This window comes from Neofelis nebulosa, chromosome 1 (genome assembly GCF_028018385.1).
Source record: "Neofelis nebulosa isolate mNeoNeb1 chromosome 1, mNeoNeb1.pri, whole genome shotgun sequence".
Taxonomy (NCBI): Eukaryota; Metazoa; Chordata; class Mammalia; order Carnivora; family Felidae; genus Neofelis; species Neofelis nebulosa.
Genome location: NC_080782.1, coordinates 216,280,562 through 216,295,573, shown reverse-complemented (window position 1 = coordinate 216,295,573; position 15,012 = coordinate 216,280,562). Strand labels below are relative to the sequence as shown.

Here is a 15,012-nt window from a genome sequence, read left to right as displayed (position 1 = left end):
GGTGCACCAGAGAGTGGAAATCCTATGCCACCTAATCTTGTAAGCAAATCTGAGCCCCTGCTTGAAGTCTTAATTTTAAACATTCCCTCATTGAAAAATTCTTTTTTTTTGGAATGTTTCCCCTGATTGTAAAAATAAAGTTATGTCTGCTTATTATAAGAACTCAAACATTACAAAAATAATATACAAAGTGAAAGTTCCCTGCAATTCTAATCCTTAGAAATAAACACTTCAAATGGTTTGATATGATGACATTTTAATTAATTAATTAATTAATTAATTTTAATGTTTATTTTTGAGAGAGAGAGCGCATGAGTGGGGGAGGAACAGAGAGAGGAGACACAGAATCTGAAGCAGGCTCCAGGCTCTGAGCTGTCAGCACAGAGCCTGGTGCGGGGCTTGAACTCATGGACCGTGAGATCATGACCTGAGCCGAAGTCAGATGCTTAACCAATTGAGCCACCCAGATGCCCCAAGACATATTTATTTTTAAAGTGTAGGCTGTGCTTTTTGACTCTTTAGGCCAAGTAGAAATTCTTAGAGCCATTATGCCTTCTGATTTCTATTGCCAATAGAAGGTGACAGGCAGGAGAAGATATGTTCTCCTTCTAATCTTTATTTTAAAATGTGATTGCCCACTAACTTACAGGCAGATTCTATTCTCACATTGATTTATTATTTAGTTGTTCAAGGAAACAGTCCTTGTTCTAACAATGGAATCTTAGATAATATCTTTTATGTAGTACTCTTCCCCCACGTTTCACCTGACTATCTAATCATGAGGAAGTCATCAATGTTTCACATTCAGATTGTGAGGCATTCTATAAATTCTATTAGACAGTTTACCTGGTGTATTAGGGTTCTCTAGAGAAACAGAATAGATTACATATATGTACTATATATTATATAGATTATCATTATAAATATATAATATTTATTACATATATAATATGTATTATATATGTAATATGCTTATATATTATATATGTTTGTATTAAGAGATTATTATTTCATATATATAAAGAAATTTATTATAAAGTTATAAGGTATTGGCTCACATAATTATGTAGGCTGAGAGGTCCCACGATCTGTCATTTGCAAGTTGGAGACCCAGGAAAGCCACTGTGTAGTTGGAAGTTGTAAAACCGAGAGAGCCATGATGTACATTCCCCTCTAAGTGTGAAGGCCTGGGAACCAGGAGTACCAAGGGCAGGAGATCAATGTCTCAGCTCAGCAGTCAGGTTGAGATTGGTTTCCACCTTCCTCTGCCTTCCTTGTTCTGTTGAGGCCCTCAAGGGACTGGATGATGCCCCCCCCCCCCCCGCACCCCAAGAGGAAGGGCCATCTGCTTTACTCAGACCATGGATTCAGATGCTTACATTTTTCAGAAACACCCTCATGGACAACCCAGAAATAACGTTTAGCCAGACACGGAGGTATCCTGTTGCCAGGTCAAGTTGACACACAAAGTTAACCATCACACCTGGACTCTTCAGAATTGTTAGTCATGAAAGGAAGAAAAAAATCAAGGAAACAGTCCTGGATTATAGGAGTCTATAGAGACTTGTCAAAAAACAGGCATGTGTAATCCATGATTGGATCCAGGGTGTGGTGGGGGTAGGGAAGAATACTGAAAAAATTGGAACAGTTTAGAAATTTGTACAGAGACTACATAGTAATATTAATTTCCTTGGGTGTGATAGTTTTTAATGTGTAAGTAAGGGAATGTCTTTGTTCTTGAGAGACACAGGTTAAAGTATTCAGGGTTATGCATTAATGACTCTGAAGCTTGCTTTTATATGGTTCAGAAAAAATAAACATGAAGGGAGTGAAAGAAATATGGCCAAATGTGAGCAATCAGTAAATATAGGTAAATAGTGTATGGGTTTTCATTTTACTAATATTTTAATTTTGCTTATAGGCTTAAAATTTAAGACAAAAAATAATTTCAGGTAATATTCTAAAGTTTTTTATGCCTCTCTCTTTTTTCCTTTATTCTTTTGGAATCTGGATAAATTAAAAGGAAGTTTGTCATGGAGCTGTATACTTAAGATTTGTGCAGTTTGCCTAAAAATATTATATCTCAATAAATAATTTAGCAAAAAACCTGGGCTCAGAACCATGCTGTCTTTTACAGAAGACTATATACTAATCTTTAACGAGAGATTTATCAACACTACTTTGTTTCATGTAGTGGTTCTTATGACTCCTAAGACATGGATGAAAGGAAAGAATCAGGAACTAGGATATAGATGTGAGTGGCAAATGCCAGAACCAGGAGGTAAAAAGACAGAAAAACTAACTCACATACGTTGTTGAAGAAGATGGGGCAAAGAAATGGAATCGCAGCATATGATTCAGGGCTAGGTTTTATTACATATGGTAAAAGAGGTGTCATATTGCACATAGGTTATATGTAATTATTATATTACAATTACATATAATACAATATCTCCAATTAGGTGCCTTGAGCAGAGATGGCTTTGTCTATTTGTTTCTCGCCTATGAGAGAGGTCTGAAAGTAGCTAGCCTACGGGTGATGTAGTACAAATAACAGGAAGCCATAATAGAACATATATTTTCTAGCATTGTCCTAAGTACTTTATGTCTGTACTCTAAGAAGTAGGTAGTGGTTAGCCCCATTTCACAGGTGAAAAAAATAGAAAAACTTAGTAATTTGCCCAAAGTTGTAGTTAGAACGTAACGGAATTAGGGGTTTTTTTTTTTTAATGTTTATTTATTTTTGAGACAGAGAGAGACAGAGCATGAACAGGGGAGGGTCAGAGAGAGGGAGACACAGAATCTGAAGCAGGCTCCAGGCTCTGAGCCATCAGCACAGAGCCCGATGCGGGGCTCGAACTCACGGACCGCGAGATCAGGACCTGAGCCGAAGTCGGCCGCTTAACCGACTGAGCCACCCAGGCGCCCCCCCCCCCCCCCCCCGGAATTAGGGTTTAAAGCCAGGCAGTTTGGCAATAGATTACCACTAATGTGGAGGTTTTATAGTCCCAGAGCACCAGATTGCTTTTGTCTTTCTGTTTTGCCATTTTTAAAAATGTTTATCTATTTTGAGAGAGAGAGCGAGAGAGAGAGCACGCGCATGCACACGTGGGGGAAGGGCAGAAAGAGAGGGAGAGAATCTCAAACAGGTCTGCACTGTCCATGCAGAGCCCGACACTGGGCTGGAACTCCCAAACCGTGAGATCATGACCTGAGCCAAAATCGAGAGTTGGATGCTTAATTGACTGAGCCACTCAGGTGCCCCTCAGTTCTACCATTTCTTTTCTCTTTTTTTCATTTATTTTGATAGAGATAATAGCGAGTGGGGGAGGTGCAGAGAGCGAGGGAGACAGAATCCCAAACGGGCTCTGGGCTGATGTGGGGCTCAAACTCAGGAACCGTGAGATCATGACCGGAGCTGAAGTCAAGAGTCAGATGCTTAACTAGTTGAGCCACCCAGGTGCCCCATTTCTGCCATTTCTGATGCATATCTTCCATATTCAAGTTGCCTCGTCGACCAAGATACCTGTCTGAGCACCAGCTACCACTTCAGCCTTCCAGGTAGGAGAAAGCAACAAAAAAGCTTTTCCTGCCTGTTTCCATTTAAAGGAGCTTTCCTAGAAACCTTTCTCAATAGCTTCCCCTTACATTTCATGTTTCCCAAACTTAATAGCATGGTCACACCTAGCTATAAAAAAGGTTGTGGACTGTAGTCTTTTAATTGGGTACTTTGTGAAGCTGAATAATACAAAGGTACCATTTAATAAGAAGGAGGTGAAAAATCAATGGTTGGGTAGGGCCAGCATCTCTCCTAGTTTAAGAATTGAGGAGAGTCAGGCACCAGAACAGAAATTAATCATTTGATCATACTGTTTCTGGGATTTTGGAAATGCAAATGAGATAGCTAAGGAAGAAAAATTTAAATGTCCACATTCCTGTTCAAAGTATTGATTTTTGAGGACTATTGTTTATTTATTGTTTTAGAGTTTTGTTCTGGTTAATATTCCGTGCAAAGCTGTATTTTTATGCTTTGTACATGGTGCAGTATTGTTTAAAACTGTGAACAATTGAAACACCTGACATAGTTGAGTGGCTACATTATGATGCATCCATGTTGTGAAATACTATGTAGCCATCTAATAATAAGCTTATTACATGAATAGTTGGGAAAGCACCTACAAGTGAAAGTAAGACATAAAATTGGACTTAAGATATGTTTGCAATGGTGTAATAATATGTACAGAATATAGATTGGACTGAAATTCACTCAAATGAAACTAATTGTAATCTCTGAGGCGTGGGATTATGAGTGCCTTTTAAATACTGAAAAATATATTTTGTGATTTTCTTCTATAAGCATATGTCTTTCAAAATCAGAAATAAAAGATGAATTTTGTTTTTAAATGCTTTATGCAGAGATTTAGATAAAAATCCCTCATGCCTTGCATTTATCTCTGACCCAGGAGTCTCGTGGCTTTTGCCAGTATCTATGAGACAGTAACATGGCTAAGGTTAGCTTGTTAGGTTAAACAAGTAGTTTGCAAGTAGGCTCAAATCAAGTCCCAGATCCAACATCTCTATGTTCTGAAAATATGAATTCAATTTCATACATTTTGCAAGTATACCTAACAGTTGGTCCCCATCTCCACTCCCATCATTAGTTTTTGGCCTCTTAAAGATGGTGAGTCTCAATGATACTATGTTTCATATATATTCTTTGTATCTTTAGAGTGAATCCTTCTTGCTTTTCTCAAAGCCCTTATCATTTATGTCTGTATATGTGTTTTAAGTGATGAAATGTGACATCTTTCAGGTCTACCCTGTATGGTTGTGCAGGTTGGTAACTACACAAACTTGTCTGGCGAAGGTAGTAATTTGGAGCTGAAATACATACCAAACCATGCACCCTAGTGTAGGGTTACCTCTACCTGAAAGAAGGAGCACTTTTTTCTCATTTGCATAAATTTACCATATCCCACTAAACCATGAGCCTACATAGGAATGCTGGGATGGAGGGTGTGTGTGTGTGTGTGTGTGTGTGTGTGTGTGTGTGTGTGTGTATACACCTTTTCGACTTTCCATAAAGTTATTCTATGCACAAAGGTGCTGATGACCTGTGGTCTCTTGCGTATCTTTTCCCTCTGGGTGTCTGTTCTGCCCTCTGGGTATCTATTCAATTGTCCACCAGAAGCTGTGAGTTCAAGAACTAACTTGCTTCACATCAGCTTCTTGGATGTGTAGACAATGTTTTGGGCTCTGCAGATTTTGAGGTCAAAGAATTCATGAGCCCTTCCTCACTGGAGTTGTGGAGTCCTGGATCAGGGTTGGTGTAACAGGTGTAGTGGTTAAGTATGATTTACTCAGCCGGATCTTGTTATTTTTTGTTTTTCTTGGGAATATGGTCTGTTTATTAAACTTTTGGAAACCTGAATGCTTCAAGTTTTGACACATGTTGGCTAAAAACAGTAAGCTTCAGATGCCTATATTGAAGGTCATATAACAAAAACCAATATGGAAAGCCATAGCACGAAAATCCAGTGCCTTTGATTAACCAAAAATCTTTTTTTTCAAGTCCATGCAAGGTTAAGGTTTTCTTGAACTGAGAAAACCTCAAACTAGTTTTTTGAAGAATGGTAGACTTTACATGTCTCCTATACTGCTTGAAAAGATCTGTTTGTTACTTAATCTTCTGTTTCTGAATTTTTGCTCCTGTGTTTCTTTTTCAGTCAAACCAGTGTTGTTCCTAATTAGAAATTTAAATTACATCTGCTGCAGTTTGTACACACCAGGGGATATATTTATGTAATACTTTTAGCCAGCCAAGATATTTTTCATAACTTCAGCATAACATTTTCATAGGGCGCTTATTGATGAGATGTTATAAAAATTGTGCAAGAATGGACACGAGAGAAGCAATTGTGTAGCTCAGGAGAGACCTTGCAAGAAAACCATTTCTTAAATATATTTTTCTTCTCTCTCTTTTTTTTGTATGGTGCAAGAACACATTTTCTCTTTGTCTTCTGCTCTTCTTTATATGTTCTCCCTCAGTATGTCTCCTGGATGTGTGCTGTTGGAAAGTGAAAATAATCTTACAAATTGTGAGATTTCATTAAATTTCAATGAGGTAATTAAGGAAACTCATTTTCAAAGATATACATTTACTTCAGTGGCTTGAATGTTGCTTAATCGGGAAATGCCCAGAATACTAAATATAGGTAGGTTGGGCTTGTCTGGATCAGCATCTTTGAGAGTCAGGCTGTTGAAAGGGAAGACATGCAGGTTAACACAGCAGAGGCCCTTGCTGTGGGTGGAAATTAATTGGCTGAAAACATGAATAAGTTATACTTGTTATTCATGTCAAGAAAAAGGGAGGAGAGAAGGGACAGATATTTGTATCTACCAAGGCATTACTCTCTGCCACATGATAATAAAAAACCTAAAAAGCAGATCCTTAGAAGTAGGCTCCTCTTTCCATAGCAAGTCAGAGGACTAGAAGCCCAAATACTTGCCATGCTTTCTTCTGAATATTATGTTTCAGATTTGGCAATTTCAGCCGAGAAAATGTTACTAAGAAGGTTACTAAGGAATTCTCTAACATGAAACATTTATTACTGGGACCTCTCCTTGAGCCTGGGGTTATGTTAAAAGGCTTTCAAGTTAAAAGGCTTTGAATTTAGGGTTGGATAATTCTTTCCCTCTTTTCATGGCCCCACACTGTAGGCTACACAAATTGCAATAGATTGACCGCAGTTCTATTCCTAAAACTAAAGATGCTACTGTGATGTTATCAGACTTGAACATATTCAGATTAGATATTGTGGAATAAGATCTTTTACCTATAGAATGATTTTTCTTTTCAGATCTTTAACGAAATTTAAATTTTAGGCATAAGGGAGGCCCGTGGGACTTGGAAAATTCTCTGTGAAGCTGCTCTTGGTAAAGCCCTAGCAAAGGAACCCTTCTTTGGCCATTTCAGACCCTGTCTTTTAAACCTCAGCTGGCTATACTTCTCATTTCTTTCCCTCTGTGACTGTCCCCCACCTTGAATTTCTACTTAATGTCCTCTTACTTTGACACTTGTTTGGATATTCTTGTGGTATGCTCCAGAGGCTTCAGAAATTGTTCCTAACTAAAATATAAGCTCCATTAAAGTGGTTGGTCTGCTTTTTCATATCTCCCTTCATTCTTCATAAACCCCTTAATGTGAGTCCATAAATAGGTGCTCAGTAAAGTAGGTTACTTTGGAAGTCTATCAAGAGGCTGGAAATGAGTGACGATCATATCTTCTACTCTCTGTGTCAAGCTGAAGGGTTAGCTGCAAACACCCAACTAATCTAAAACAAAAGTCCTGCATCTGAGTCTGAGTACCAATGCTTAATTAACCTTGTGACCTTTGGTGTGTATCTGTATCTATATCTTTATCAATGATTTAATCCCTGAATTCCCATCAGTCTAAATGTTCAAATATAACTTGATTGATCTACAGCAGTGGTTCTCATAGTGTGGTCCCTAGATCAAGAACATCAACATTGGGGCACCTGGGTGGCTCAGTCGGTTAAGCGTCCGACTTCGGCCCAGGTCATGATCTCGTGGTCCGTGAGTTCGAGCCCCGCGTCCGGCTCTGTGCTGACAGCTCAGAGCCTGGAACCTGCTTCAGATTCTGTGTCTCCCTCTCTCTATGACCCTCCCCCATTCGTGCTCTGTCTCTCTCTGTCTCAAAAATAAATAGATGTTAAAAAAAAAAAAAAGCACATCAACATTACCTGGGAACTTTAAAAATGCCAGTTCTCACCCCTCGCCCCTGCCCCCAGACCTACTGAATCAGGAACTCTGCGCTTTAACTGACCCTCCAGGTGATTCCGATGCGTGCTAAAGTTTGAGAACTGCTGATCAGTGTAGAGTCAAATCCCTGGGATGGCGAGAAGCTCTGTGCCACGATGTTGAGTAGGGTCAAATCCCTGGGATGGCGAGAAGCTCTGTGCCACGATGTTGCTAGACTTGAAGGATTGTGCAATCATGTCATGGCGAGCACTTAAATCCAGTACCTTGCGTTTAATCTTTAAGGCTCTGTACAATGGCTCACCATTGCATCATATTCAAGTGTGTAGCCATTACCCACAGAATTGCAGCTCCCAAGCTCCTATGAATTGAGGAGTGAAAAATCTTTCTTAGGGTGAACAAAGAATATGCAATGGACAAGGGATTAATTTTCAGTAGCAGCCTCCTCATTTTGTATTCATAACGTTGTATGCATGTGAGGCTACAAATGCAATGTCTGCTGATATATGTTAGGTAATTGGGCATCTTGCAGCCCCATTTGCATGCAAAGGTGATTGTACACTTCCCATTTACAAGTCTAAAATTAAAGCCCAGTTTGAAGCAGGCTGAAGTCTCACTGCTAGGAAAATAACAAGATAAGGAAGAAATGATTTCTGTTAATCAGCACTTTTGGCCTCTACTGTTCAATCTTTGCTAATTTGTCCTTTGAAATTGTACATTCTGTGTTGAAGAGAGAGAATTCTAAGAGTATCTGGGGTTTTTAAAAAAAAACAACCTTCACTTACAAGCTGATTATTCATAGCATTCCCCTTAAAATTGTACCCACACATATGCTGCAGTCTGTTGCTCTGTGAGGTATTGGTGCTCTTGTGGGGCCACATCCATCATCTCAAAGAAGAGCCTCTCTCCCCCTGCCAAACAGATTTACAGACTGGGTCTGTGGCATCATTTCATTTCAGTTCAGCCCACAGTCATCAAGCAGGTACCCTGTGCCAGGCATTGTGCCAGAGGCTGGGTGTGTACAGATCAGTCCAGTTCCAGCCCTCAAAAGCTCACAGTATTTTAACAGCCTCCTGGAATCTCAGTGTTGTGTATATTTGGTTAAATGCCATCTTCCCAGATCCGCACCCCATGAATTAAAATGCTTCAAGGATGCTGCTCTGAGCTCCTGATTCTGTTCTATCTGTGTCCCCAGGGGAATAGGAGACCTAGTAGATCCATGCCTAGGAGAGTCAAAGCCTGGAAGCACAAGATGTGGCCACATGGCCACTCAGATGGGTCATGAAGAGAAGGTGGCTGCGTTGCAAGTGGCATGTATTTCCAGTTTGTAGGAACAAAGAATGCATGAATGTTTTCTGTACTCCCAATGTGGGTCATGATGGAAGAGAATGCCCGGCCAAAGCCATCTCAAAGGGACTTGCCCCTGAGTGCCACCTGGAGGAACGGTGGATCCCTACAAAGACAGTTTACTAGAGCGAACTGTGAAGCAGTCCCTTGTCGGTCTTGATCAGTTGCTTTATATTTCCATATTTGGCCATGTGTACTTGTTTTACTTGACAACTAGATTGTAACCTCCCAGAGAACAGAGCTGGGTCTTAAGAAGATTATCTTCCACAGTACCTATTTGATGGTGATGATCATAAATACAGTATATTAGCAGCAAGAATGTCTGGAAGTTATATGTATTAGTTTCTCATGATAATCAATTTTTTTCCTCTTTATTCCAGCACAGGCGCATATACTTTGATAACACCAAATGAAAACCGAAGAAATCAGATACAAAGGAGTATGTATATTTATTCATTTAACATTCAGAATGCTTCTCATTTTTTTTTTTTTTCAACATTTTTTATTTATTTTGGGACAGAGAGAGACAGAGCATGAACGGGGGAGGGGCAGAGAGAGAGGGAGACACAGAATCGGAAACAGGCTCCAGGCTCCGAGCCATCAGCCCAGAGCCTGACGCGGGGCTCGAACTCACGGACCGCGAGATCGTGACCTGGCTGAAGTCGGACGCTTAACCGACTGCGCCACCCAGGCGCCCCAGAATGCTTCTCATCTTATAGAGTAGGATTGATTTACTTTGGTTTATAGTTTTATTTTCTGATATGTATAGACTCACCAAATCTTACAGAGTTTTTTCTTTTTTTAACTTTAGCAGCTTTAATTATAGCTTTTAAAATTATTCTATTGTTAATCCTTCTAAATTAGTTTCTCTATGTTAATAGCAGAACTCATAGCACAATGGCAAATCTCAGATTTCTGTTGGACTTAAACAATTTCACATCTACTGCCAATAAATTATCTAGTTCCCATGAAATTGGGTTGACTGCAGATATTTTTACAGGACTATGAATACTTGCAGAGCAGATGAATTATATATGAAACAGATCATGTAACAGATCATGACATAATTTGTCCCTTTCTTGATCTGTCCTGTCCCATCCCTTCTTAATGGAATTTTTCTTTAACCTCTGTGCTCCCATAATTTTGTAAGTATCGGAGTCTGCCCTCAGCTGTTTTTATTTGAGAGCGTCCATTTCCTTGTTCTAGATTACAGCCTCTTTGAGGGCAGGGACTACACTTTACTCATTTTTGTCCTCCTTGTACCTAGTGGGTGCATAGCCTATTTGAAGTTGTACCGTAAAATAAATGCTGCCATTTAAATTACAGCATTATAACTTAGAGGTAGATGGAGAATTCAAGTTCAACCAGTTCACAAAGAAGTTATGAGGCCTGTTCAATTCAAGCTGTGGGGCTAGCACTGACATTCTGTGCTCTCGTGTATTAGATCTTTTTTTTTTAATTTAAAATAATTTTTTTTAATGTTTGTTTATTTTTGAGAGAGAGAGAGAGAGAGTGTGTGTGTGTGTGTGTGTGTGTGAGTAGGGTAGGGACAGAAAGAGAAGGAGATACAGAATCTAAAGCAGGATCCAGGCTCTGAGCAGTCAGCACAAGAGGCCAACACGGGGAACAAACCCATAGGCCGTGAGATCGTGACCTGAGCCGAAGTCAGACGCTTAACCGACTGAGCCATCCAGGTGTCCCTCTCCTTTATTAGATCTTGATAGGAAATTTAATATTGTGGCTAAGAATGGACATACAGGCACAACAGGGAAGCAGGTGTCTAAATTAGAGACTTGACTCTCCACCAGACATGTTGCACCCTGGGTGGTACACCTGCATCAGTGCAGAGTATGACGGTCACAGCTATGCAGACAGAGACTGTGGGTATTGCCAGCAACTGAACCAGCGACCCAACTGAGTCCCAAAGGTTCTCGCATTTTACGAGCTTGTGATTTAAATACTTTCCAGGAATTTATGCCTTAGTGTGGTCTGGATTTGGGGTATGTTTCAGAAGGTTTATTTCCCCCCCTCTAATTAAAAATACTACATATGGTCATTTGAAACAATGGGGTCTAAGGTGGGGGAGATCTGGATGCGCACTGAAGAACAGAATTAGTATCTCGGGCGCCCCCTGCTGTCATGCAGAGTGTGTATTTGGGCAGTGAGCACTGCTCCACCTAGAGGAGGCTTTCCTGGCTGGTGGTATGGAGTGCAAGGGGCTGGAGCCCTCACCCCTAGTTGCGGTAAGCTTGGGGGACGTTCAAAACACAGTGCTGTGGGCATCAGAATTCTCTGGGGCTTTGCTTACTGTGTGCAAAGAGTTCTTACTGACATACGAATATTCTAGTTTTATACACACTCTATAGAAAATTCAAAAAGCTAATTGGATCTAGGGTTTTAAAAATGCCAGAATGAGAGGAAAAACAAAACTCCTTTATTTTAGTAAGAGGTCAGGATTTTCCAAATTTGGACTTTCAGTTCATACTCTTGGAGAGAGAGAGAGAGAGCCTCAGGGGTGGGCGCAGCGTCGCCCCAAAGGGTGCCTTCCTTTCCTGGCTATTTTGTGCACTCATGCTTGCATGGAGTTAATTGCCCTCTGATGCTTGTTTCTTGTGCTATCTACGGAACTGTTTTCTTTTCACATTCTAATAATTGATGATTTGACATTTCTCACCTGGCTTAGTTGCTGAGAAAGAGCTGGAAAATCTTGAGAAGTGGAAAGAACAACAGCGAGCGAAGCCTGTTACCCTGGTCCCAAGGCGCTTAGGTAAGCCAGTAAACCAGGTGCCTGGATCTGGGGAGACAGGGCCACCCAGGGATCCTGTTAACGCCTTGCCTGCATCTGTCTTTGAACGTGCGTTATTGGTTTGGGGGTCATTGTGCTGCTTGGAATACAATGCATTTAAACTTGAAACTCTTAGGTATGCAGGTATGTTGTTTTGGATCTTCTGCGAGAAGCAAATGTATGATGCCCCAGTTATGTGGGAATAAAGTGATGGCTTAATTGCTGAATAATTTAGAGTCTCTTAGAGGATCACTTCTGAAGAAAGTACCTGGGACGCTGCATATGCCTTTTCATAGCACTAGACAGGATGGGAGTAAAAGCTATCACAAGCATATTAATCCTGGCAGTATTGAATGCTAATGGGAAAAAAAAAAAACAACAGATGGAGATTCAATTCTAAAATGAAGATGAGAGTGAGCTGGGGACACGGTGGTGGGTACAAAGAGAACTTCACCTGTGTTTTCATTCTACAGATAGAGACCTTTGGGCCCCCAGAGCACATGCCAGTGTGATGAATTGTGTGGGCTGCCTGTGCCTGGTGTTTGAATCATTCAACAGGGATGCCACCTAATGGGAATCATTCACATCCTTTCTTCGCTTTTCCTTTCTCCAGCAGCAGCTGGGAACTGAAAAGACTGGATACACGGTTCCCACAGATTTCGTTAACAACAAATGCATTAGAGTCAGGGGCTACTTACTGTCACAATAGTTTTAGGAAAGTATTTTTTCCAGGACAAAGGTAAAAATAAGCTAATTCGGAAATGATTTAATGGGTGAACATAATGGTATTATCACTATCATTCCATTGTATTTCATGAGCGCCTGGGAGGTAAAAAAGAAAATCCTAGAATATATGAAACTTTGAGATGAGTTTGGAACAAAGCCTTCACATTCTTAGACATCTGACTTTCATTATTTCTTTTTTTAAATGTTTTTATTTATTTTTGAGCGAGAGACAGAGCGAGCACATGCATGAGAGCATGAGTGGGGGAGGGGCGGGGGGGGGCAGAGGATCTGAAGCAGGCGTTGTGCTAATAGCAGCAAGCCCCACGTGGGGCTTGAACTCACAAACTGTGAGATCGTGACCTGAGCTGAAGTCTGGATCTCAACTGAGCCACATAAGAGCCCCTTTCTTTATTTGTTTTAACTCTCCACTCCTCCCCTATTCACCTACCCTTTAAAATATTGGAATAGTTCCAGGAGATACTGACAGTAGCTGTAACATTAGATAATAGCTTCCATATTCCTCACTGTTTCTTTCCCTTTCCCCAGTTCCCCACAACAGAGACCGAAGGGCCACAACCGACTAGGCCTTATATATCTTTGGGGACTCAGAATAAATGTCTCTGTGGTGTGTTTATCAGTTCAATTACAAAAACTACAGTGAATGCAAATTGTTTTAATGCATCTTCTGTGCGAATGAATCTTTCAGAGAACTGACACTTTTAGTGACCAAAGCACCAGAGAATCATTTCAAAGGAATCTTTATAATACACATACCAAGCTTGCATAAACACCAAGAAATCCCTAAACGGCAATTCTTAGATGATTGGCAAGCTGCAAGGATTTCTGTCCCCGAATTATTTTAGGTTTAAGAGAGAATAGGCAAATAATCTCACTTCCATATTTTTCTCTTGAATACCTCAAGAAAGAAAACTAAGGGGTATGGATTGACAGTCACTAACTAAAATGTTAGTAGTTTTAAAAACCTGGTTATAAAGACTATGTAATTTTCTGGTGGCAAGACCCCTGAGGATATCCTACACTATGCTACTAAAGAATGAGGCAGTAGGGTCAGGAGAAGACAAGACAAGCAAAGCAAAGCATCATCAGCCTGAGTAGGCTAAGGAATGGCCATCCTCAAGTAGGAGGAATGTTCTAGAGTATTTTTTATTTTAACATTTTATTTATTTTTGAGACAGGGAGAGACAGAGCATGAACAGGGGAGGGTCAGAGAGAGGGAGACACAGAATCCGAAACAGGCTCCAGGCTCTGAGCTGTCAGCACACAGCCCGACGTGGGGCTCGAACCCACGGACTGCGAGATCATGACCTGAGCCGAAGTCAGCCGCTTAACCGACTGAGCCACCCAGGTGCCCCTGTTCTAGAGTATTTAAGACCGGCACTATTTAGCATGTACCTTCAGGTGTAAATTCAGTCTAAGTGAAGACGTGACTACCCACATGACTGAAAACCTTTGTAGGATTCTCCTCTTCTTTTAGGCATATGGTTCCATGCTCTGTCCAGAGCATGTTTCTCTTTTAAGAAATTCCCATCCTCTAATGTCTTGTTAAGAAAACTGTTTATATCCTCATTTCCAGGGGCATGAAAATGTTAAAGAAACTCATGGCGTAGACTTATCATGTATTAATTAGTCTCTGATGGCTGACATTTCAGCTTAATATTCATGTTTCACCTTTGTGACTTTTTTCCCCGTAGGTGGAAGCCAATCGGAAGCTGAAGTCAGGCAGAAACAACAACTCCAACTGATGCAATCGAAATACCAACAAAAGGTCAGAATCCATCTCTTTTAGTTCAGTTTTGGCAAGGAATTTGAGTACTGGCACTTTCAGTCGCCATGAAATAATACATTTACCAAAAGCATAAAACCTTGAAACCAATTACAAAAGGAAACTCTCAAAATCAAAGAAGTCAGGAAGTAAGAAATGAAGAGACGACTCTCTAGACTTCTTATCCAAGCCTTACATCAGTCAGCAGGACCCTTCACAAAGGGATTTATTTTTTGTAGTTCAACCCCTGCCACGTTTTGAAGGTTTTGCACCAAGAACATGGGTTTGCACAAAAGTAGTACAGAAAAGATTGAAGATGCCAGTGATGTTTTAAAAATAATGAGGCATGTGAGTTTTATAATAAGGAAATATCATCTGCTGTCTCTCCTCCCCAACCTGGGTGGGTGGGGTGGGAGGACAGAGAGACAGAGACCAAGGAAGAACCATGAGAGAAATGTCACGGACAGGAGATGCAGCCTGACAATTCTCTGTGATCTTAGTAGTGGGAAATGCCAGCCTATCATCATGGCGAGGTAGAACACAAACAATACTGTAATTTGTCTCTCATCATAATTTCGTGTTCCAGAGGTTC

At 40.5% G+C, this 15,012-nt stretch overlaps 1 protein-coding gene across 3 annotated transcripts in view; it reads left to right on the top strand.

Annotated features, from left to right (window-relative positions):
* EPSTI1 (epithelial stromal interaction 1) overlaps positions 1-15,012 on the top strand; it is a 99,166-nt gene that overhangs the window by 7,696 nt on the left and 76,458 nt on the right. For all 3 annotated transcript variants that reach the window (XM_058684325.1, XM_058684314.1, XM_058684330.1), the window contains exons 2-4: positions 9,507-9,565; positions 11,810-11,893; positions 14,350-14,423. In XM_058684325.1, the coding sequence (XP_058540308.1) occupies positions 9,507-9,565; positions 11,810-11,893; positions 14,350-14,423 (217 nt within the window). The remainder of the gene's footprint in view (positions 1-9,506; positions 9,566-11,809; positions 11,894-14,349; positions 14,424-15,012) is intronic.